We start from the raw sequence: 25569 nt of genomic DNA on the forward strand, positions 1-25569 counted from the left end.
GCTGCCATTTCCATTTCAAGTTGCAACCTTTTTCTACTTGTACGTCGCGGTCGGTCCGTTTCCATCAGCATCACTGTCTATACTTTTCGTTTATCCTTCCTTTACCTAACTGCCATTCTCTTTCGCGTTTCTCCCGGCTGTCTACCTCGTCATAGGTTTTCTGTCACTTTTCTATCTCCCGTGTCGCGTTCCTTTGCGTTTTGCCCCCGATATCTCTCTATTCCTGTCGTAACAGCAACTTTGTCACGTTTCCTCTTAATTCGCAATTCTTCTCGGCGCCCTTCTTCTCTTTCCTTTTTCCACCCCTTTTTCCTCTTTCGCTGCCGTAAACGATGCTTTATCATCTCCAATTTTCTATCTTGTATCTCCTCTATGGGCGCTGTTTTTTTATACATCCTTTTCTTTTTATATCCCTTTCTTAACACACATTCTTTTTTAAATTCATTTTTTCTTCAGGATGACAAACGGTCCTCTTTATTTTCTTGATCCTTGCTTCCAATTTTTGCTGCTGATTCGCTGTAATAAATCGTCTAGTGTGTTTTCATCTTCTGCTACCACTTCGAACTTTTTTGGTTTTTCAGATCATTTTTTTCATTTCTTCCATTTCTTTTCTCCAACTGTTTGCCCCTGCTTGTATTTTCCGGATTCGTTTTATCTCCTCCTTTCCGTCGAATGTTTACAAACAACTAAATCATATAGCTCGAAGCTTTCCATCATCGTTTTAGCAGGAAATTCTATTTTACAAGCTCTTACACTTTGTATCAACATCTTGCTTTGCATTTGAATTCCTTCTCGTGCTCCAGTCTTCCCCTCGCTTCTCCATGTTGTATCCCCCGGATCATAAGCTTATCTACCCTCAACCCACTTTCACCCCGTGGATTTTCTACATTTTCATTTCCTACCGTTTTCTCCTTTAGTTCACCTTTTTGCGTCTCTCTCGCGTTTATTGCCTTTCGATAACTTCTATGTTTGTTTTTTCAGTTTCGCTTCTCTTTTCAGATCTACTTCATTTTTATCTCTTCTCCGCGTTCTGCTCCATCGTTCCCCTTCAACAGCCTGTTTCGCTTCCACGGATCGTCCCTGCCCTTCGACAATCCCTATCTTCATCTCTCGTTCATTCCTCCTACGCCACTCAGGAGCTCCCATCTCTTTCCGTTTTTAATTTCATCCCTCTCTCTCCCTTAGAGAGTATCTGTGTTTCTTTCTTTCCGCCTCTCCTCGTCTCCAATTTCAGTCATCTTTCTCCCCTCTACGATATCTATCTTTCTCTTTCTCCCTGTTCCATCTCGCTTCTTCCTCCCCTCCCCCTGGTAAACTTTATCTTCGTCTCTTTCCCTCGTTTCATCCTTCTATCCTCGTTTCACTTTCCCTGTACCCCTTTCAACATCCTCTTTTTCCCTCGCACCCCCACATACCTTTCAACATACCTTTCTCTTTCTCCCTTTCATACCACCCCTGTATTTCCCCTTTCGCTCCTCTTTTTATCCTTCGTAGTTAACATTTTTCTTTCTCTTTTCAGATCCTGCTTTCTACGGAGAATAGAAAGAGAGAGAGAGAGAGAATTACAAGCGAGAAGGACGGAGGCCAAATTAAACAGAGGAAGATGGACAAACAGAGAGGGAGCGAGGTAAATGTCATTCCCCTCCTTCGTAGACACCATCCCTCGCCCCCTTGCGTGGCAACAGCTTCCATCCTTCTCCCTCTCCGTCTGCGGCACGACTCCCTGGCAAGGTGGCGGTCCAGCGCGCACGGCCTATCAGCCGTACGGGATGCTGCGAGTCCGGAGTACTAGATTCAGTCGTACGCTTGGCTCCCTCCTGTCGCCGCCGTTGTGCTCGCGTACGCTCTTCTCGCGCACAATCCTCGTTAAAAGCGTCCGCGTGTCGCGACCACCAGCCAATCTTCCACCGACCCATCCGTCACGCGTCTTCACGTCTTCGTCCCTTCTCCACGTCTACCCCCGCGTCTCGCCTGTGTGCTTTCCACGCGTCTACGTTTTCTCTGTTCGTCGACCCCTTTCCGAACCGGCGACCTTTTTGGTCGCCGTTTCACGTAAACGAAAAAACGAGACACGACGTCGATCTCCGTCCAAGGAGATCCGATTCCTAATATCCAGCTGGAAATCGAAGCGGAGTCAGCAGTATGGGGATTCTCACGTGAGAGGCGTGTTCCGGAGTAAGTCGCCATAACATCTTCCTCCTTTCGTTCGAGAAACCACCCACGTTTCTCCTTCGCTTTGCTTCATTCGCGTTTGTTTTCCTGGGGAGAAAAAGTGATTTTTCGTGTATCTTTTTCCTCTGTCGAAGCTGGGGAAATTCGAATTTGTTATTCGTTTAGTATATTTTGCTGTTTCTTAAGAATTGCCTGTGGGAAGGAAATGCAGACTTCTTTCCTTGAGGTTTGTCGCAGGGAAAGGAAACGTAATTTCTAAATCATTTTCTCTTTTATGTCTCTTGTCGAACGTTATTTATTTGTTGTATCTTCGGTTTCTTATAAGCTGCTTCAGGGAAGAAAAACGTAATGTTTTATCTATTCTTTCTTCCTCTTTTCAACAGAAAAATTGTTAGGCATGTCCTTTACGTACGTGTTTGGTTTTTTGAAAGAAAAAAGATCTAAAGATCTACAAGCTTTTAGGATTTCTTTTCGTTTCTTGATTAAATACTTCGTAGAAGAGTTTTGAGACTATTTGTTTTCGTAAAAGAGAAAATGCGAAAGTATATGTGATTCAAAAATTAAGTGCGGTAGTAAACGTGTTTTGAATGGATCAGAATAGATAGATGTACAGGGTAACTCAGGAACAATCCTTTAAGAGTAAACAATAGCTGTTTGGCTTATTTGGATCTAGGAATGAAATCTAACTATTTATGAAGTATTATTTAATCTTGTAATCTAATTCTGTAAGCTTGGAGCAAAAATTCGTTGCTTTGATTGACTTTCCGTTTGACACTTCCATCGGTGTTGGTTGAACGGTTAAACAGTTTTCTTTGGGAAAACAAACAGCGCTGCAAATGAGGCGCTTCGTCCTTTGTCACGTCGCTTCACCGAGGAGTGCTATAATCGTCCTTTGTTATTGTCCTCCTCTGTCATATATGAAATGGCATTGTAATGAAAACATATCAGGACGCGGACAGTAGAATAGAATGCAAGCTGAGAGATTAATTCTACTTACTAAATTAGTAAACGGAAATTTTAATTAAAACGGAATTTTCTTATATTCAGTGTAAAATTTAAAATGTATAAGATATAAGTACGAGATAAGTACTAGGGAAGATACGAGAAGGAAATTAGTACGAATCTTTTATAAATTTTCTTATGAATATATTACAGCTAGTGCGTATTTTAATGTTATCCGGTAATGTACTCTGATGCTTGAAAGAATTCAGATTCTTCTAATATTAATCCGCAATTTATTTTAATCGAAAATTTTGTTCTTTCTGATTGTTCCCAGATACTCTGATATAGTTCTTTCTACGGACTAGTCTCGATTTAGTATATCGTAAACAAATTACAGTATATCTTTTACTTTTTCATCTTTAAGAACGATAAAAATAGAAAGTGGCTATTTTCTTACCCTCAATGATCTTCCACAATCTTTCGAAGAACCATCGCTCAATTAAAATTCACAGTATTCGTCTAAAATTTATTTCAAAATGTTATTTTGTTCAACTATTTTTATAACAAAATTTTCTTCTATAACGTGTAATTGTACATATTTATGTACCAAATCACATTCTACGATGCGATACGATAAACAATTTCTACTCTTCTCTCCTCCCTGTTCTCTTCTTTATTCCTTGGATTGAAAGGTGGCTTCAATTGAGGATATCCTGCGGTGAAAATGTTAAAGCGATCGTGCCAGCCTATCGAGAAAATTTCTTCTTCGAATAGAAGAACAAATCGAGCAACTTCTTAAACTCGTTTCCCCCCTGAGTCTCTGAGCCATTTAACCCTTGGTTCTTGCGTTTTTTCCACCTCTTCCTCTTCTCTTTCTTCTACGTTTATTCTTCTCTTTTTTATACATATTCATTTTCTTCGTCTTTTCCATATGCCTCCTCTCCTTTTTTTTTAAATCTCTTCAGAAACGATTCGCGGTCTACAGAGTCTCTAAAATGTCCTTTCATCCATTTCAATTCACCCGACGTAGTTTTCTACAAATTTATAACGAGCCGTGCGCGCTATTTATTCTTGTCTCGGCTCAGCAACGTTCTGCTCGTTAATTTTTCTCTTCCTCCCCGTTCCATCTTCCTCTTTCTTACTTTCTTTTTTTACTTGTTTCATCCTTACCTCCCCCTTCTTTCGTTACACTTAATTAGTAAGCAATTTCAGTAACGAACCAACCTTTGTGGGCCGCGGGACAATTACTCGCGTTCTGTTTCACGCGGTATCGCGCGCTTCATCGTGTGCTTCCCTTTTCCGCTTATTTCTATTTTTCTCTTATTCCCTTTTGCAATTTTTCCATACTTTGAATATTTAGATTATATATATATTCGGATTTATTTTTAACTGAAGTATTTATTTGCATTTTGATTGATATTCCCGTGTACTAACTTACTAAGTAGAATTAGTTCACAAGCTGCAGCCTATTCTTCTGTCCGAGTCCTGATACATTCGAATGACTGTTTTATGGAAAGTTTTCCACTTATTTCGTCTTTTTCCTTATCTCTTCCGTTTGCTTGGAATTTTTCGATACTTTGGTTATTTAGGTTTATAGTTCCAATTGCCGTTTTATCTTGAAATTGACCTTTGTTTTGATCTGCTCCCCTTTCTTGTTATATATATAAGTTGCGTGATCTGCATCAGATATTTCATTCTGATAAATAAATTTTGTAACATAGGAAATATCGATAACCGCACTATTTTATCAGAATAATATCAAAAACGCTAGTTTATGTTACGAACGTAAAATTATTTAGAACGAAAATTAATGCGATCTAAATGATCCATGGATGTATACCAAATAAATATTATCATCAAATACATTAGCATCTTACTAAAAAAGCATGAGAATAAAATAGAACAAAATTTTGAAAAAATATTGACAAAAAAAGTAATTCTGTTTATTTTAAAAACAGTAAAAGTTTATAAAAAGTAATTCTTTGTATTACTTTCGTCTGGCTATGATGGTGGATCGAAAAAAAATGTTTATGAACACTCGGTAGAAATCAATTGGTCGCGACCAACGCGTAAATTTATCGATTCTCGGTTAAGGTATTTACCCAGCTTAATGCGATGTTTCTGATTGGTCAGAACATGCAAATACCAGATGTGCTCGTTTTAATTGGTTTCACCAATAAATACTATGGAAAGAGGTGAAAAGTAAGAAAGATGACGCAAAAAGGAAAGAAACAAGAAACGAATCTTGATAACTCGCTTAATGAAACGACTGCTTAATGTTCCTCTCCTAATAGAAACGGCTATTAAGAACTTTAATTTTACGCCAATTAACCCATCTAGCACCAACTTGATTTTCTTCTAAATTTAATTCGATATTTATCCAAACCTTATACTTCACTAAAACTATGATATGATCGAATTAATTTATGTAATTTTGTTTCAATTATCGTTTGATACTGTATTTTATTTATTTATTCATATTCAATATTTATTATTATTTAGTATTATTTATATTATTATTTATATTATTATTATTATTTAGTTAAATTTCTATATTTTTAGTAATCTTATATTTTATACATTTGAATAAGAATCCCATAGACAAAGTATAGATACAAGTAAGCAATTGTTTATCGATTATTAATTAGCAGTATATTTTCCCTTATCATCTATACAATTGTTTCTTATTTCCCTATCAATCTTCCTATTCTTCTTTTATGAAATCTTTATCGTAACGAGTTCTATTGTTACAAACTTATATCTCAAAATAACTAATTATATCGAGTCTCTGTTAAATCTACTTTTATCTATTATCAGGAGATTAAAAAATATGTCTTATATATTCGATGAAATTTATAATTATAGAATATTTTAACGCTGCAAGTGGAAAAATTCGTTTGACGAGCTTAAAATAGAAATTCACTGGTAATATCAGCGCGTTTTAGAATTTCAGATAGTAAAAGCTTTCGAACGCATAAGCAATTAAGAAATGTTCGTAATTATGAAAATTTCTTCAAATTTTACTGCTTTACCGCTTTTTTACTAGTTTCCGAGTGAAAAGCGCGTATTTCTTCTTTCATGAGAAAAAGGCCGCGATGTCACCAGTTTAACGAATTCGCCGCAAAACCATCGTGAAACCGTGAAGATGCGTTCTGAACGCTCTTAAGTCTCTTATTACGATTTCCGCGAGGAAAGTCGCTGAAAAGCCTCGGATACATGTTTCTACCCTGGGAACGGACGACGGAAGACATGAAACGAGACTTTGAAGGCGGATTCTTGTAATCAAACGAGTTTCATGTATAATGAAAGTATTTAACATAAAAAGGATTGTCATACATTTTTTTTTATTGATCGTGTAAAGTTAAAGCAAAATATTTTCTTTAATTTTATTGTAATAATACGATAAAGAGAATAATATATGAAAATCTATTCTTATTACCATTTTATTGAGAAAATATGTATTAAAATACTCTAACTAATTCCATTTCGCTTCAGGACAAGAGTAAACGCTTGTCAGGACATTACATTTGAATAACATTGAATAAAAGAATCCAGATATTATTCTAATAGGGTTTTAATTTACCTAGTATCATATTTAATCTTATAAAAGTAACACTCTCTCTTGCAATCTTTTCGTCCCTTTTTCCCCTCCTACCAAGCTGTTAACACGCACTTGACCTGTCAACACGGCAAATTCTCCACAAAATCAAACAGCAAAGTTAACGTAAAGAAAAACACACGAAGCAAAATAACCAGTGGAAAATTCTGATAATTACAAGCAGAAACAGGCTAATGAGTGATGTAATACGCATATCGGGAAATGACACAATCAAAGAATATTAGTTTTAAAAAAATACGAAGAATTGCCTCTTTGAACATAATAGCACATCATTCTGTTGAACAAACTTTCCAGCAAAAATCGAATGTCATGTTTTGTCAAGAATGTGATATTATATTGTATGATAAAGCGAACACAGATAAGGATTTTTTCATCTAAATCGTTGCCTCAAAATTTTCGCGTCCTTTATAGTGACAATTACACAAAATACTGCTTGGTATAACGATACTAAACCTGTACCATTATTAAAATTTAAAATACGTTAAACACGAAAATATTAAAGCGTGAAACAATAAAATACGAGATTAAGAAATAAAAGCAAAGCCAAATTAAATACTTGACACGGCGAGTGCAAAGAATTCTCGAATGCACGATTGTACGATCGGAAATCGTTGAAAGAACGGTCCGGGAACGAAGGAACAAAAACTCGAATCGCGTGTCACCCCTTCCGAACGGCGCGCTTTGCTGTTCAATCGAGGCGTGCGATTCTTTTATTTTTTTATTTTCACCTCTATTTTCAGGTGGTCCACGAGAGAAAAAAGGAATCCGAGGAAGGGACGAAAAAGCAAAAAAAAAAATAGAGGGGGCGACTCGCGGACGAATTAATAATGCCGCGCGAGAGGAGCGCGGAGGATCGGCTGAACTTTACGTGAGTAAAGCGGCGAGCCGGGTCATGACCCGACGACCCATCCATGTCCGATATCTAGGCCACACTTGAATTTTAATCCACGCTGCAATTGCCGCCGCGGTCGATTAGCTCTTCCACCGTTTGCCCGACGAGTTTACCGAGCTTTAACTTTTGCTTCGGACCTGCCTGCCTGCATGCCTGTCTGTCTGCCTAGCTGGCTGCTTAACGCTGAAAACGATAGCTTGGTGTCCGAATTTTATTGGATAACCCGGCACGCGATCAATACGAGGAACGATGCTTGTTCAGGATGCCGAAGATTGGATGGAATGAAAATAGCAGAGGAATTTACAGTAGCTCATCAAAATAATTTTATAACTTATGCTTTTCTTTGGAAGTTTTCCTGAATACACTACATTTACTCAACTTACCATAGAAAATTTTATCCATATATTGTGTGTGTTATATAAGAGATTTCGAAATTTCATTGGCACCGTAACGGGGCGATTATGCTGGTAAAATTTGAAACGAATCAGAAAATGCTTATAGAAGATACAGGATACATATATGCATATATATTTAGTAAAAATGTACAGTACAAACAGCTATCTTACATATAATAAGTGTTAAAAAGGATTCTATTGATTATTGAAAGTTATGTATTCTATAATGGATAATTGACTGTTCAAATGTTTTGTGGTCAGTGCTAAGAAGCATTTGGTACAAAAAAGATAATATTTACGATTAAAAAATTCGGACACCAAAAATGATATTAATTTATTATTATATTACGTTGTTCGGAAAATTCGTAGCAAAAGTTTACAGATAATTAAAGGCAATGTATCTTCATAGAATTAGAATTTATAAATTTGATTGAATTTACCGAGATTTTATCGAGACAAGCATTGAGATTGGAACGAAGACAAATTTAATCGAGAATTATTCTATAATTTGTCGGCTTGCAATCCCCGTATTCCAGTGGGAATTGTTTCATCAATCTTCACCAAGTTTCCCTGAAATAGGTGTCAATGAGTATCTCGGCAGCGTCGATTTGTTCATTTGCAAATCACCAAGGGAGGTCGAGCCGTTTCTGTTCTACAAAGGATCGGGAATGGAAGAACAATTTAGAGTATTACGATTGTTCTGTCGATCGTCGATACTGATCACGAACACTAGAAAATTAGTGTCGAGCAGATTCCAGTCTCGAATGCGTCTTTGTTGCGAACGGAAACAAGCCCAATATTGCTTTGACTTGCAATTAGTATACCTACGTTCTCGCCGCTCCTTTAATTAATTACTATCCCTGGTCAAAGTGTAGACCAAATGTAAACTCGGAAATTATAATTGCTTAGTGTTTAGAGTTTAGGAAATTTATTATCGAAAACTATAAACTTTATCTTTTTAAATATTAGATTATTACTTGCATTACATAATTGAAATACGTAATTAAATACTTAGATTGCTATGCTCAATTGTATACAACAGCATATTTCTACTTTTTGTTTGATCCAGTCGGATGATTCAAAGCTACTTTCTCACTATATGACTTTTTTCGTTACATTTATTATATTCGGGAAATTAAGAGCGAAGATTAAGAAATGTCTGGCTGTAATTCTTTATCCCCACGAACCTTTCCCTGAAAACTTTTTTATCGTTTTCAACAATGAATTCCTTCAAGTAGGAAACCTGTTTTATTAAGGAGTCTTTAGTATTTTTTCTTAATGAACATTTCATTGTCTGATAGTCATTCATAATAAAAACACTATAATCTTATCGAACAATCTGATGTAAAACTAAATAGTAGAGAAGTAATATTTTCACTAAACAAATCTGATTAATATTATTCCTAGTAAAGAAATCGACCTTGAATATCCAAAATTGTTCGCGTTACCAATAGTTCCTAATAAAAATTGAAAGAAAGTTAAGGAAAATATTTTAATTTTGATATAATTCAGTCACAGGGGATCACACAATAATCCCGGAAGAAGACAGAAGTGAAGCTGCAACGATGGGGGTGTACGTGATAGGTTTGATCGGCGTGATCGTGTTTTATGTGTTGGTGTTGGGTGTTGGCATTTGGGCAGGCACTGTGAAGAAGAAAAAGTCACGTCATGGCCAAGATGCAATGATATTAGCGGATCGTGGTTTAGGCCCGATCCTCGGTATCTTCACTTTGATCGGTGAGTTTTAAGAACTGTTTAAACATTTTTTTAAATATAAATCCATAATGAAATAGATTTTCATTAAATTATTTTGATAAGAATGTTTCTTCTTAAAGAAATTATTACATACATATAGAAGCTATTACAAATGTTGTAAAGTAATTTGTATAATTCAGCTATTTCCATCAAAAATTCAATTAAAATTTGGTTGGTTTACCGCCATAATTGGGATTATCTAAATCTATTATTATTAATCTGTTCCGCGGAATTCAATCCGACGCGAAAATTTCTAGTTGAGATCATTAAACTCTGCTTCCATACTCTATCTGTTCCCATTGAAACTTTAAGTATCTTAACCGTAGATCTATCTGATCAGGATTATATGGAATAATATAATCTACCATTCAAAATCAGAAGTACAAGATCACTCAATTTAGAAAACTCAAACATTATTGAAACTCGCAATGAAGTTTCATCTTTATCCAACTTAATCTCCAAATTAGTATGAACAGAATGATATCAAACCATTCTATGTCTATATAACATACATTATGCATATAGTGGCTCACGAAAGTATTTAAACAATTAATTATGAAAATAAATATATATAATAATATAATATATGATTATTATATTATATACATGTTATGCTATATACATTGTATATGACAATAACACGAATTTCTTTTGCGGGCTGCTACACGTATTGAACCAAAGATCATACAATTAATCGCGAAATATGAACAATCACAGTCTCAAGGATCGCTTTCACTTCCGGAAGAAATCGACCATCCTTACCTTCTATCATTTGAACGCGTACACGCGATGTTTTATCGAGCAGTGTAGAACATCGGGGAATCCCGGCTTTTGTCATCGCGTCAATCGCATTTCTCGTTTATTCCTAGTTCCCTTTTTTGTTCCTCGAGTTTATTTTCTCTTGTTCACGCGTTTTTATTCCATTCTCTGTACATGTACTCCCCATCACCGTCTCTACAAGCGCCCCCTATTTCTCGTTAAGTTACCCCCACCTGTATTATCAGATTGCGTTGAATCCGTTCTAACGTTACGAGAACTCGCGTTTCATTTATACCTACATATTCAACCATACTCTATATCCGCGGTAGAAATCATTTTTGCATCCCTCCATTAGCTTAATGAACGCTATGCGGGAAAATATGCCACGGAAAATGCTCCGCTCGGCTATAACTGTCCGTATTATGTTCTTTCTCTTCGCGCTGCCAACTCCCTCCCTCTCTTGACTCAACGAGAGAATGGTAAGAGCAACGGTGGAGGGGATTTGCACGCATTTCTGCGGTCGGTCGTTCCGATTGTTCTAGCGACGTTCGGTCAGCTACACTAGGATTTGGGTCGGGTAAAATTCATTTTACACCGGCAATAGCTTTATGTATGTTTTATGGTTGAATTGATAAAGATTGGGTTGTTTGATGCCCGATAGAATGGTGTTCCGATTCTATAGGAATTGAAATTTACATGTCGAAATTTCAAATTTAATTCAATTACTAAACTAAAGCAAATATCAAGTTCGTTGTTCTAGGCGTTGTGAATTAGTGGATACATTTTTGTTCGCGCGTTATGAAATACCTTGTAGCTGTTCGAATGCAGTAAATAAAAAATTAACTACCTTTAGCTTATGGAAATTTTAAATGTACACATCGTGATTTATAAATTTAATTCAATCAGCAAATTAAATTAAATATCCTGTTTATTGTACTATCTCTTATGAACTAATAGATACATCTTAGTTTACGAATTATGAAATAACCTGCATTTCTTCACATGCAATAAATATTGATAAGTGAAGGAAACAACTACCCTAATATTATATTAAAACAATTTTTATATAATAATTACGTAACACAGAATAAGATTAGTTTGACCTGATTGAGAAAATAGCCACAATATCGAGCTTTCGATCCCGACAAACAAATATTTACATAAATAACACAGATAATAATAAACACATACCATATACTTACACGAATCCTTATACAGTATATAGCCATTTTCACTGAAGAAACAATATTCAAACTGTATATGTACATATATTCCAACATCCACTCGTAACCTTCCCTAATTTCATCAATAGCGAAAGAAATGTCACTTCCGCCTAGTATAATACAAGGAAGCCTCTAGTGCTCTATTTGCCGAGCTTTCACAGATCACCGGACTCACCCCCTAACATTTTCCCTCGAAAGAGCGATTTCCCGCTTAATCGAAGCCAACTAATCGAGAGAAACCGCGTTCTTTGCTTTTTTTCCACAGCCACGTGGGTTGGCGGCGCCTACGTGAACGGGACCGCTGAATTGATGTTTACCAGAGGATTGGCCTGGTGTCAAGTGCCCTTCGGTTACAGCCTCAGTCTACTGTTCGGTACGCCAATCTCTGGACATTTTCTGCCGGTGATACGCACGCATGTTGTACACTGACTAAGAGCTCTTTCACACGGCGATACATGTATGATGGATACGGATCGTACATTATCGTCTACGGAAGTTCTCGTCAGATACGATATTGTGATACCGATCATCGGTATCTTTAGTCGATTAACCGTCTTTTTTTTAGAACTTTCGAGCTATAGGTGAATCTTTTCGTATGATGACAAATTTAGAAATTGCAGTATCGTTCAATTTGCTCCATTCTCTCTTGTGTCAATTTGTTAGACTCCTTCCTTTTCCTAATTAAGAAATAAACGATCGTCACTCAGATATCTTAATAGTATCTCATACAGGATACACGGATCGCCAAGTGAAAGAGTTCTAACTAAATGTAACTAGTGATGAGACTGACACGGTACATGGATCTTCCACAAATCAAACTGATCAATTCTACTCTTTTTGTTTATTCCACAACTTTATTACCTAGATATATTATTAGATCCATGGTTAGCTTTCTCACTTCTTTGAAAGTTCTTCTTAACTTTTTTGAAAGGAATTAATTGATAACATATTGGACTTCAAAATTTCTTTTTTATAAAAGACAGAAAATGTGCACTTATTGCATTTTCCTTCTATAATCTTTATACGATGTCTATAGGATTGAAATTTATAAGCTAGTATCGATAGGTACCAACGCAGTATCAGTCCCAACACTAGCTGTAACCTTAACCATTTAACTGCCACGCATCGGAGGGAGCATCATAATAAAGGGGGTGGAAGTAGATCGATGGGAAGGTGATGAAATTGTCAAGGTCGAGGCACTTGATATATTTATCGCTTCTTCTCTCCTTCAATTTACTTAAAGTTCTTCCTTTTATTTTATTTTTTATTTTATTTTTTTATATCTTTTTTCGAACAATTCGGGCTAAGAATGATTACAATTGTGAAGGTTATATTGTATTCAATGTGAGGAAGTCACTGTTGTCGATTCGGTTGGACGTTTGAGGTGTGCTTTAAGAGGGTAGTGTTGATAAGGAGTATGGTAGAAGGGGTGAATATAGTATCAATGAGTATAGTTTCATGATTCGAAGTAAGATCTTTTTAGTTTGAGGTATATTGTATTTTTAACGATTATTAAGTATTAGTAGAATTTTTTTGATATACAGTGGCTTACGAAAGTATTTGGACACTGACTATTAGAAAACTTTTACATCGACTTTTATAGTCGAATCTCATTACATTGTTGATGGAATTTCAAAATGTTTCGTATAATACACATAATATATTCAAGGACGGATTGATAATATTCCTTTAAAGCCATTACAGCAAACTTCCTTATTTGCTAGAAAATATTTGGTATAATTTGAAATAATTCGTTGAACATAATTCGAAAAAGTATAATTAAAAAATGTATCAAAACGGAAAAATAATAGAAAGATCGTGAATAAGAATTATTAAAAATATTTTAATATCAGATATTAAAATATACGTGTAATTAGACAGAAATTTTTCATTCACGGAAAATGCGTACAGGAAATTCTCTAGCAAATATTTTTTCGATGATCCTGGCGAGCAATCGCAGGTCCAATCAGACCGGCACACATAAGCCCAATTTATTTGCACGTCGACGGATGCGCTAGCCACTTTATCACCAATTTTTTGCTGGTACTCCAGAGTAATGGATATCCCTTTTTGCTAACGATGTTTTCCCACACCCTGCTACTCATCCCATGACCACAGATCCCGAATTTGATTGAACTTCAATTAATCGGAGCTATACATTCGCAACGAGGTTTGCGTTTCACTTAACCGATGCCTCTGCTACCTAATTAAAAGTGCGAATCCATTAAACCCGTCTTTTAGCCATTCACTTCCATCTCTTTCACAAAAAACTAATTTTAATCAGTTCTATCAGTGTTTTAATTAAAATTTAATTTTAATCAGTTCTATATAAAAATATTTTCACACGATAATATCTATTATAGTATTTATATACTAATTAATTAAGTTCAAGTGTGTTAAATTTCGTATCATTTAGCATGTACTTCTATATGATTACAAAGTTTTGATACTATGAAAATAAGAATATGTGTAAATACTTCTAGTAGTCACTATTCGTTAATTTAATATCGTGCTACACTTTATCCGGAGACTGTGATTTTTTAGACATTTTCAATCCTCGAACAACTCGTTCAATTTCATCTTGAAATTTTTAACGATTTGAGAGTTTTTTGATTAGGTATTTTGGTCCTGAATATTTCAAAAGTATGAGTGTTTTTTTTTATTGGATGTCCGGATTTTGAAGTTTTCCACAAATTTAGAGCTTTTTGATTGAATATCTTGATTTTGAAATTTGGAAGTTTCTTGATTAGGGAGATTGCTTTCGGAGTTTCCAACAATTTGAGGAAATTTTAATCGGACATTTCGATTTTGAAACCAAGGCAGTTAAAGGGTTAATCTCAGAATGGAGGATTGTTAACATGACGAAGAAACGTGACAGGTGCGGTGTTATTTGTACGACCAATGAGGAAAGCGGAACATGTGACTATGCTGGATCCTTTTCAAGAGAGATATGGCGCCGGGGTCGGAGGACTGTTGTTCCTTCCTGCTCTGTGTGGTGATTTGTTCTGGTGTGCTGCGGTGCTGAGAGCATTGGGAAGTTCGTTGGCTGTAGTGGCTGGCGTGGATCCGGAGATCAGCATTGTCGCCTCTGCGCTCTTGGCAGCCGTGTGAGTAAATAAGAAGCAAATATAGTAAATTCCAAATATCTCATCCAGAAAAGAAATATTATGGAATAAATCATAGCCACCACTTTTTGAATATAATATCGCCGTTGAAAGTCGTTTCACTTTTGGATATCACTTCTTGTAATCACAGCTTGTTAACAGAATAATTTTGCTTGAATAATTTATCATAGTTTTATATTTTAGTCTCTGGAATTCAGAACGTGACAAACAATCTAAGGAAATAATTTATCCGTAATTTTGTAATTGGAATACATCTTGCCAAAAATAAATAAATATCCCGATACTTTTGACCGATAATAAGTATTCGTTGCCCCGTTTGAAGTAGCATAGTCTGAGAAGTCGAGTTCGATGAAATTTGAAGGTAAACATATCGATGTCATGCGAATTGCAGGTATACCGTATTCGGCGGACTGTATTCCGTCGCATGCACCGATGTATTGCAGTTAGCCTGCATTGTAATCGGCTTGGGAGTGTCTGCTCCATTTTCCACTCTTCACCCTGCTGTTTCTTTCGAGAAGAACCTAGCACCGCACGAATGGCTGGGGGAAATTAAGAACGAGGACCTGGGCGAGTGGGTAGATTGTATGCTGTTGTTGGTATTTGGCGGTATACCTTGGCAGGTATTGAATATTCATCGATAATTCTAATATCGTATACCGTGGTACTCAATATGCAAAGCACTTCCGGCTTTAATGAAATCTTTTGAGAGAAAAGCTTCACGTATACCAAGCATGTAAATTTAAAATTGTTTATGATCGAAAGAAAAAGAATCAATAGTAAAAATATGTTTAGAAATATCTAGAAAATTTTAATCATTGATTTAGTTTAAAAGACATCCCTTACAGCACTAGAGAAAGATTATTAATATTATTATATTATTGTGCAAGTCGTATTTCTTTATTCAATCATTCTAACTTCTGAATCGATCTAACGATTTAATGATCGTACCAACCAATTTTAATGAACGTTTATTTAGGGCTATTTCCAAAGGATCCTAAGTATGCGAAGCACATCAATAGCAACGGCTCTATCGATAGCATCGATGTTTGGCTGCATGATCCTCGCGTTTCCATCAGCTTTAATTGGTGTGGTGGCACGAGCCACTGATTGGTCATCCGTAGAAGGATTTAACAAGAGTATAATAGCACATGATGGGAATGTGTTACCGATTGTTCTTCGATACCTAACGCCGCAGTGGGTCTCTTTTGTTGGTGAGTTGTATCACTGTGGCGACCTAATATCTCGTATAACTTCGCTTCAATAACGAGAATTAGAGACTGCCATTAAGTGTCATAACAGTTAGAGGCATCGATATATTTTCGTGAGCTATTATACGCTTTCTGTTCATTCCATTAAAAAGAAGTTGAAAGTATTAATTGTAAGAACAATAGTGAAGTAAGAAAAGAATAGCGATCTGATAAACAACAATCAAGTCTAAGGCTTTACTTGCGCATCGCGTTATTTCTTTGTTCTTGCCTACTTTCTGTCGAAAATAAAAAATGATCAATATTGTGAGATACGCGTAAAATGGAAAAGTTCCTTTTCCTGAGTAATATAGTCATTTAATAACTAGCAAGTATTCTTTCGTAATTTTTCTGTAGACCTCGTGAAGAAAGCGTTTCTGTGCCTACAACCATTTGACCCTCTTTTACCCTCAAGATAAGCACACTCCCCGTTCCGGGCACACCCTGTACATTAGTCGCTTAAGAAACCGCGAAACAGGTCGAGTGTCTGTAAAGAACAAAATTGAAGAACTGTACAGGAGCGCTCGAAGACTCTGCAAATTCTTATCATCTGACTACAACGCTAAATCTTATCTACCCCAGGCTAGAAAATTAAATTCTAACAAAAAGAAAGAGAATGTTACTGTTTTAATTCCATTTTATGGTAGAAAAATTACAAAATCTATTAAACTAAATCTTTTACAACGTGTCAAATAACACACTGTTCATGATTAATTTCCAGGTTTGGGTGCCATTTCTGCAGCAGTGATGTCGTCAGCAGATTCAAGTATATTAGCCAGCAGTTCCATGTTCTCCAGGAACGTCTACAGACTCACATTAAGGCCAAAGGTAGATATCAATAAATTTCTGTTAGCGAATTTCATAATTCTACAATTTCTATGAATCTTTTTTTATTCAGTCATTTTCATGATTCTTTAAAATATTTTTTTGTTTTGTAAAAAGCGAACATTTAGCTGTTTTTTATACCTCTTTTACATTTAAAGCATTTTTTATAAAAAGAATCAAAGAAAGAAAGATTTAACAGATTTCATCTTTTTAACTTTATAAAATGTGAAGATTTAAATGCTTCTTGTATATCTTTCAAAATTAAACTGTTTTCTACTGGAACAATCGAAGAAGAAAGAGAAGAGATAAAAGAAGAAGAAAAGTTCTAATTATTTTTATTCCATTACAGGCAACCGAGAGGGAACTGAATTGGATACTCCGGATATCTGTTGTCATGGTCACAGTACTGTCGACTTTAATAGCGCTCATGGTGGATAGCGTTTATTATCTATCGTGAGTAGTAACAGAAACGCTCGAATTAATTGCTTTGTTGACTCGCTGACCGTCGACAACTAAGCAGACCAACTAATTAATTCTGTTGCCTCCTCTGTTTTAAAGGTACTTGAGCTCTGATCTTGTTTATGTGGTGCTCTTCCCGCAATTATTAACCGTTATCCATTGGCCCTCTCTGGTCGACACCTATGGATGTCTCGCGGGTTACTTCGTGGCCGTTGTTTTACGTCTTTGTGGTAACAATCATAAAAATTTAATCATAAAGGATATTTATTATTTAAAAAAACACAAAACACAGGAAAAAAGACATGATAAATCTGGCGTGTTAATTTTCTGGTTTTAGCGCCACTCCGTGACTAGACAAGAACATTTTAGTAGTATAAAATAAAAATGAAAAGAATCTATTAGGTTTAGTCAAAGGTTTAAGTTTAATTGTTAAGACAATAGATCATAGAATAATCATAAAATAATTCTTATAAACGTACATTACAAATTTGATGAGAAGAATGTTTCTTTAAAGAAACAATCATTGTAAATTATATAGTAAAGTAAAGTATATGATTAGACCATAAAGTATTTTTTAATCTTAATATTCATTTTGAAAAGATTTTATAATTATATTTCAGGCGGAGAAAGAGGATTGGGCGTACCAGCTCTCATCGAATACCCTTTCTACGACACGGAAACGCAATCACAAAAATTCCCATTTCGCACCGGCGCTATGATCGTGGCTCTATTTACCCAGCTCATCACCAGTTTCTTTACGAGGAATCTTCTTGGTAAAGGTTACTTTCCCCGATGTTGCGATGTTCTTAGTGTATATTCGCCTGGGAAATCAAAAGACCAATCTGGAGTTGTACAGAGCAGCTCTGGTGCCGCTCTAATGGATACTTCTTCTGTCAATGTGAGTCTTTCAAATCTTCAATATCATTACAAGGATATTTTACATATACATTTTAGACACGAAAATGCAACAGTTACTAAATGTCTAACAATTAACTTGAAAAAATAAACCCGAAACGACATTTTTGTACATGCACGTTTCTCATCGTTTTAATATCTACAATCGACCCTATAAATATATCTCACATATCTTGTGATATCCTATATGTCTTAAAAGAATACAAATTACCCTAAAACGTTTATCTGGCCAGAAATCCACCTCTGGAATGGACTCGTGCGATGGGATCGGACCCGGCAGCTACGACGACGACCGCACTACTTCCAATTCAGTGGAAGACATGACTGATCGGGGAGACAACGGGACCATAGCCGCCGATTCTTACGAAAAAGACATTACCAAGGTCAACAGCGTCGGATCAGCCGTTCAAAAAGCAAACCAAAGCCTCCAACATCTTCAAACCTTAAGAAACTCCATCCATACGAGCTCGATCAGCGGTAGACACACTCCAACCCCCAATCAGTACGCCCCTATACAGAGCAACGAAGTGTCCAGAGGCCAAATATTAGGTGTACGAAACCTAAGAGGTTCCATGGGTCAAATGCTCTTACCAACTGATCGACCAACTATACCTCCTAATAACAATGCAAGCATAGTGAACGTGCCAACGAATCCCACTGTAGCTACCCCTATGACTCCGGGTCCTCATTACACCAAACCTAACGATGGATCTTTGTTAAACGATAAAGCGAGAGAAAACGAGAGGGTCAGTATCGTGGACAGAGGAAACACGGAATTCAGTGTTCCAGATAATATGTTAACGACCATCAACGTTAAGAAGAATGTGAAGGGCGTGAAGCTGGTTGGTATGGAGGGTGGCACCTTGAGGAGACCATCGTTACAGGTGAGCGAGCTCGGCGTTACCTCCTTGTGAATTTAACAATTTCTTTTTTTTCATCATAGTAGAACCTCGTTTTATTCGCACTTCGTTTATACGAAAAAGTTAATGTTTAGTTTCAGGTATATGAACTTACACTTGAGTCGTCTTGCATAATGATGTACTAGATAATAATATTAGTGAATTGGTAAGTTTGACAAGTTTAAGGTCGTAAACTTCCTTTTTATAATTTTAGAGTTTTATGACAAATAGGATGATTAGTTGGCTTGCAATTTGTGAAATTTGTACACATATAAAGCTTCATTTGGTTTGTTCCAAACTTGTCGTTATTATGCAAGGGAATCGGTGCTGACAATTTGTTGTTTGTAAAATACTAATAATAGTAGTTTAATTGGAGGATTTGCAGTAATATTGGTTGACTATGAATTCATAGCACGATGTAAAAAGTAATTTGGTTTTGATTAATTTTGAGTTAATTTTGTTAATTTGGAATATTAGCTCCTATTATCTAAACTAATAAGAAGAGATGAAGATAATAGCTAGCGAACTTCCACTCGAAACTTTTCAGTTACCTAAATTATCTTATTCCTCGACCTGTACGAATAGACGAGATTCTACTATATTTAAATCCTTGGTTTTGTGTCTATAACAGAGTTATATTGATTTTGTGTTGTTGTTTAATTAAACGTTTTATTAAAATGAAATTTATTTTAAGTAGTTTACCTGTATCTGTTCCCGTCCCTGTCCGCTGGATGCCAGAGAAGAACGATTTCTGAGTTTTGCGAAACCCTTCCTGATTTTTCTTCGGTTTTTATTTGGTAGCGTTTGAATTTGGTAGATTACGCTAAATAATGGGAGGGTAAGGTTTGACGTGAGGTGTCTTTAGGGCACTTTTTCACCGACACCGTCGGTGGAACTTGTCCACATCTTGGATAGGAGACAGAGCAGTAGTTCGTACGGACCTGGATCACTTTCTCCCGTTCCTATGGGAGTAGAGGCGTGCAAAACCCATGGGACAGCGTTAGAGGGACAGGGTGGAAATGAACATTGCAGGATCAAAAGGGGCATCGTCAGGCATCATAGGTATCTATAATTGACAAATTATTATATTCATCGATATTTCATTAATACTCATTAATAGCGAACAGCTTTGATTTATTTTATTTGCCAATATTCATTAGCAATTAGTAATTTCATTTGATTATATAGGATCTATAATATCATTTTCTAGTAGCGAATAGTTTATTGTTATATAGAGAATTGGTTGGTGCACATTATTTGATGCTTATGTGAATAAGTTTTTACAGCTTTGGAAAGATCGTTCATTTATTTGATCCAAATTCTTTTCTACATGAAATTTTCATTTCTATAAAAAGCTTAAAAAACGTGCTTTTGCATTGCTAGTATTAAATGATGCAATTATAAGCATTTATATTTTTCTATACTATCTATCTTATGTTTGTTCACTGCTGCTAATATTGGTATTTTTATATTTCTCAAAATATACAGTGACTGCAAAACGTATTTGCACATACTCTTATTTTCCAGTGAAGCAGTTTTTTATCAGGTTCTACATTTAATTTTTATAGTAAATGATAACAAATTTAATATACTTAGACTAAATTAGTTACTACCTAAGCACTACATTAAATACAATGATCTGCAAATACTTTCTGTAGCCAGTGTAATACAAAAAGGTAAACAAATTTATTATATAATCTTACAGAAGATAAAAACTTTGCAATATCTATTACAAAACAAATCTATATGAAACTTCGCGTAGCATCTCATAAAAGACGAATGAAAATTTTCACATGATTCCTCGATCTTCGAACATCCTCTCCGATCGTACGTTCAAACGTTTGCGCAGCTTCAATGACACTGGAGACCGAGCATTGACGACGTTGGCCAGACAGCCAACGTATCCATCGATGCCATTGCGTCCTGAAGACTGTCGTATGACTCTGGCGAAGAAAGATAGAAGAACGTCGACAATCGCGCGACACGGTTCCGTGACGACTGAAAAGGAGCTGAGCGGTTGCACGACCGGACTCGTCGTTTGTAGTCCTACTTACAATATGTACAGCTCGGCTGTGAAGAATTCCAACTACTTCGTGACTGACGACGAAGCGGTCAGCAGGTTTTAAATTTGTAGGAAGACGTATATTCGAAAGAAGCGATATAACGAGCTTGTAAAGTAAAAACGTGAAATATCACCAGGCTGGCTAAGAATCATAATGGTATAACTTAGTCTACTGTTATTTTTCATAAGCTAGTGTTCTACGTTTATTATTGTAAGGAAATTATTATGTTTTTTTAAGTCATGAAAAAATACCATGTAATAAAGAGTAAAGTTAGAACCTGACTTAAAGGTATAATAAGAACTGGAATACATAACTAAATTCAAATTCTCAAAACTTACACCGCTATGATTTTTACCTCTCTAATTGATCTAGCCACAGCTAGGGTCGTACGCTAATTTTTTATCATTGTTAACAATTCTGCTTTTAAGATATAATTTTAAAATGATTTACCGACTTTGTCATATCGCTTCCTTCAGATATACAACAAGAACCACGAGCCAAAACGAGAGGACAATCGAATTTCGCCTGATCAAGTCACAAGGCCGATCGCGTCTTTTTACGATCCTATCTTTTTTTCTCTCGAACCATTGTATAACTACCACTGCCCAACTTTTATGACTTTTTTAGGAAATACCCGTTTTTTATGGAAAGAGTAAGGAGATGCTTTCCTTAGCACGTAGATAGATCTCTGGTCCCATTCATTCGCTTCATCAAACAGATCGTCCAATTTTGATATAACATCGTTTGTGGTAATAAATAAATTAGTCGTGGTGAAAAATGCTGTTTGCGAAGATTATGTCTTGCAATAATTTGCAATGACTTTCAAAACTTTATAATAAGTTTCGAAAGAGTTGCAAGAAATATTTGAAACTTTAAACTATATATTTTTCGCTGACAGTATTTTTAGCATATTAAAATTTCCTTAATCACATCGCTTCAATTGTTTAATGACGGACAAAACAAAATTGTAGTCGAGACCGCAGACGATTCGTCCATTAAAATTGATCCCTGAAAGCGTCAAGCCAGCGCTAAGATTTCAGCCAGCGATCGATCAGAAATTCGTAGACCTTAGATAAAAGCAAGACACGTTTCAAACGACGCTGCCCCTCTTGTAGAATAATTTACTTAATTCACGTCGGCATTGCATTTCACGAACTTCGTGAACGAACATTTCGATTCATCACAAACGCGTTTCAAAAGATGACTATGATCTTATTTTTCGTCATTGTTGTAGTTAATCTATCACTCAGGAATATAGCTTACTTTTTAACGTTGATTTTATCAGATTTATCAGACGAACGTGAAAACAACCATACTTTCCGATTTTATATTTACACTATAGGGAACATCCCATAAAACTTGTAACCTTTATATCTCATCCTTACTCACCAGGGATCTCCTCTCAGCTTTTCACGGATCTCTCTACGTATGACTGATAAATAAGAAAACACAAAGACCTCTAATCGCACAGTTTCGGAGCAACAAATCGTTCAATAGTTGCTATAATCCAAGAATTACTGTGCATTTCTGACGTGTATCATTTGTTTCTGTAATCCAATGAAAGACTAAAACTGTATCTTTCCGTCGAGCTATTTATATACCTTTTTGAAATTCGAAAACGCCTTATGTGATTCACAACACTCTCCCTACTAGGAGTCAAAGTATCTAAACGAATTTGATCAGAAACGAATTTTCGACGGTTTCGAGTATTTTTGGTATACGAGCGATAATTTAAAATAATTACTAAATGTTGAAATACAACATGCATCAGTGTCAGATGGAGAAAAAGTTCAAAAAGATTATTCTCGAAAAAATACAGTTCTAGTCACCCAGGTGTTTACTAGCCGTTAAAAATCCCCTTTTCAGACTGATTCAACCAGAGGAACCAAGTAACCCGTTTACGAAGCGATTAATTTTTGTACAAAAGAACACGTGCGAACATCATCTTTTTTGCGTGACTTTGTATAGATAGAGCGACTGATACGTTGAGGACCTTTGGCCAGTTCGTGTATGAAGGGAAAGGAAAGAGGGGAACCTTCGAGAAACACGATTATGCATTTAGATAAGTACAGTAAGAGGTAGATAATAGACGATTTAGCTGATAATACGGTGAGAATTGGGGCACGCAGCTCCATCACTTCTGATGTCCAGTTCGAAAAGGAGGAGAGAGGAGGAACGTGAGGAGCAGCATAACTGTGAGAAATAGAGGCAGCAGCATGAGCTTCGCTACTCGAAGCCATTTCGGTTTCGTTTCCAGCGTAAAGAAAAATTTCAAGTTTCGATATACAAGGGCTACAACAAGTATACGTACACCATTGTACTTATAGCGTTTACGTACTAATTAATTAGATCCATGTATATTAAATTTCGTATCATTTAGTGGTACTTGCGTATGATTACAAAAATTTAATAATAGGACCTGATTAAAAAAACGCATTGGGAAATAAGGATGCGTGCTAATACTTTCGGTAGCCACTGTATATACATCTCTTTCTGAACCGCTAAAAGTTATCATCGAAGGAAATCACTATCGCAAATGAAATTTTATAGTAGAATATATCGTTATTTTAGAAATCATTGAAGCCGAATAAATGCAATTAGATGTTTTATTCCTATTCGGTATTAGATGAAAGGTAGGAAAATTATAATTTGCAGCGGTTACAAATAATATTGCTATTGGATGGATTATTGGATAATATTTATTAAAACAAAATTCGCATGATGATTCGCGGAAATTCATGAACATCTAAATAGTTCAATTTGAAATTCCAACATTATATGTCAATTAAATTTCTACTTTAATGTGTTAACATACATACATATGTATATAGGTACACTCTTAAATTTTCTGCAATTCCGCAATTCTGCATCTGTATAAATCTGTCCTGAATTTTTACTAAATTTCAGAACTTTTTGCGATTTCCGTATTTTTGTATCACTATATAGACATACGAATTCTTAAATTCCTTAATTTATCTGCACATTACTGAAAAACTGTATTTCGAATTAATCGTCTACTCAAAAAGAAAGAGAAAAGGAAACGTTATTTTTCTCTTAGCCGGAAACGGGTCAGGGATTGGGTAGGGGGAGGGGAAAGGGGTATGTCAAGGGTTTCCGTTGCTCAACCTACTTTTTCGTACTCGTGAGGGAAGGTTAAGCTGCTGGATATAGAACGTCCAATGTATTACGTGCAAATTTATGATATTCCGACGACGAAGAATAACGATATTTTTCCACCGATTATACGTCTAGTCTTGTAGGATTAATAAACCGTAAACTGTAGTTGTACAATTATATATATATATATATATTATATATATTATATATTATATATATATACATACACATGGAGGTTTCTCTCTATATTATAACCAATGTAACGATAGCGAGAATTACAATGGTACAGAACCTCTGTTGGCTCAATACCATATGCGGCAAACAAACAATTTTTCGTAGAATAAACAATCACCCAACACGCTTCCAGTCCTTTGCACGGTACCGTGTAATATCATGCTATTTTTCTTAAGAAATTGTGAGACGTAGAAGCCTGTTTAATTATCGTATCGCTTGGAGAGCGAAACGATGATTAAAGCGGTTCTATAACTAACTTCTCTACAGATTCTACTATTTTATATCAATTATTATATTATTTACAGGAAGGAAATACTTATTGTGTGATTAATTTCATTCACTGATTTCATACAGATTAGTCTTAATTGAGGTTCTAATGCAGAGAAAAATGTAAGTGGAAGAAGTAGTTAAGTAGGTTATTGGTCAGACCAAATAGTAGTACATACTTACATATTATAAGCAAGAAATGGATCAGACAATTGAAACTGAGAGAATTGAATATAATTTTCTCATGTCCAAAATTTTAAAAAATTTCAAATTTCAAGTCGAATATGAAACAGATATCGAACGATAATTTTCCTCTTCCTGATACTTATATGCTAGTCTCTGCAACAGAATCTTAATTGAATTCTTCTAGTATGTAATTTATTTCTATAATATTTCATAATATACCTTTTCATTTCCTAATTTTTTTTCCAAAATCTTCATCCTTTTGATTGAAAATTTTAATATAATTCGTTATTTTAACGTATCTTTTATTTATCCTTATTTATTTTTCCTTACGTCGATTATTTCTTTCTTCGCTTAGAACGTCAGTTTCCGTACTTTTGTAAAATCGATGATTAGAAGCTTACAAGCGCGAGATAAACGTCGAAGACCTATATCAGTATTATTAAAACGTACGAAAGAGGATTCGAAAGTTAACGATCGA

At 35.6% G+C, this 25569-nt stretch overlaps 1 protein-coding gene across 5 annotated transcripts; it reads left to right on the plus strand.

Moving 5' to 3' along the window:
• The first annotated feature begins 1762 nt into the window (after positions 1 to 1762).
• Positions 1763 to 23972, plus strand: LOC122573509 (high-affinity choline transporter 1-like). 5 transcript variants are annotated; one of them, XM_043739946.1, is made up of 14 exons: positions 1763 to 2175; positions 7474 to 7601; positions 9533 to 9757; positions 12023 to 12130; positions 14636 to 14864; positions 15274 to 15502; positions 15859 to 16093; positions 16848 to 16954; positions 17301 to 17404; positions 17510 to 17640; positions 18031 to 18308; positions 18559 to 19209; positions 20090 to 20286; positions 21065 to 23972. In XM_043739946.1, exons 3-14 carry the CDS (start codon positions 9586 to 9588, stop codon positions 21348 to 21350), a joined length of 2727 nt encoding a protein of 908 aa, XP_043595881.1. In that variant the 5' UTR covers positions 1763 to 2175; positions 7474 to 7601; positions 9533 to 9585; the 3' UTR covers positions 21351 to 23972. The 5 variants fall into 5 exon arrangements, with proteins under 5 accessions (XP_043595881.1, XP_043595882.1, XP_043595884.1 ...); XM_043739947.1 differs by having other exon boundaries at positions 21074 to 23972; XM_043739949.1 differs by lacking the exon at positions 21065 to 23972 and adding an exon at positions 19922 to 20021 and having other exon boundaries at positions 1766 to 2175; positions 20090 to 20254.
• Positions 23973 to 25569: the final 1597 nt, after the last annotated feature.

This window comes from Bombus pyrosoma, linkage group LG12, assembly GCF_014825855.1.
Source record: "Bombus pyrosoma isolate SC7728 linkage group LG12, ASM1482585v1, whole genome shotgun sequence".
Classification (NCBI taxonomy): Eukaryota; Metazoa; Arthropoda; class Insecta; order Hymenoptera; family Apidae; genus Bombus; species Bombus pyrosoma.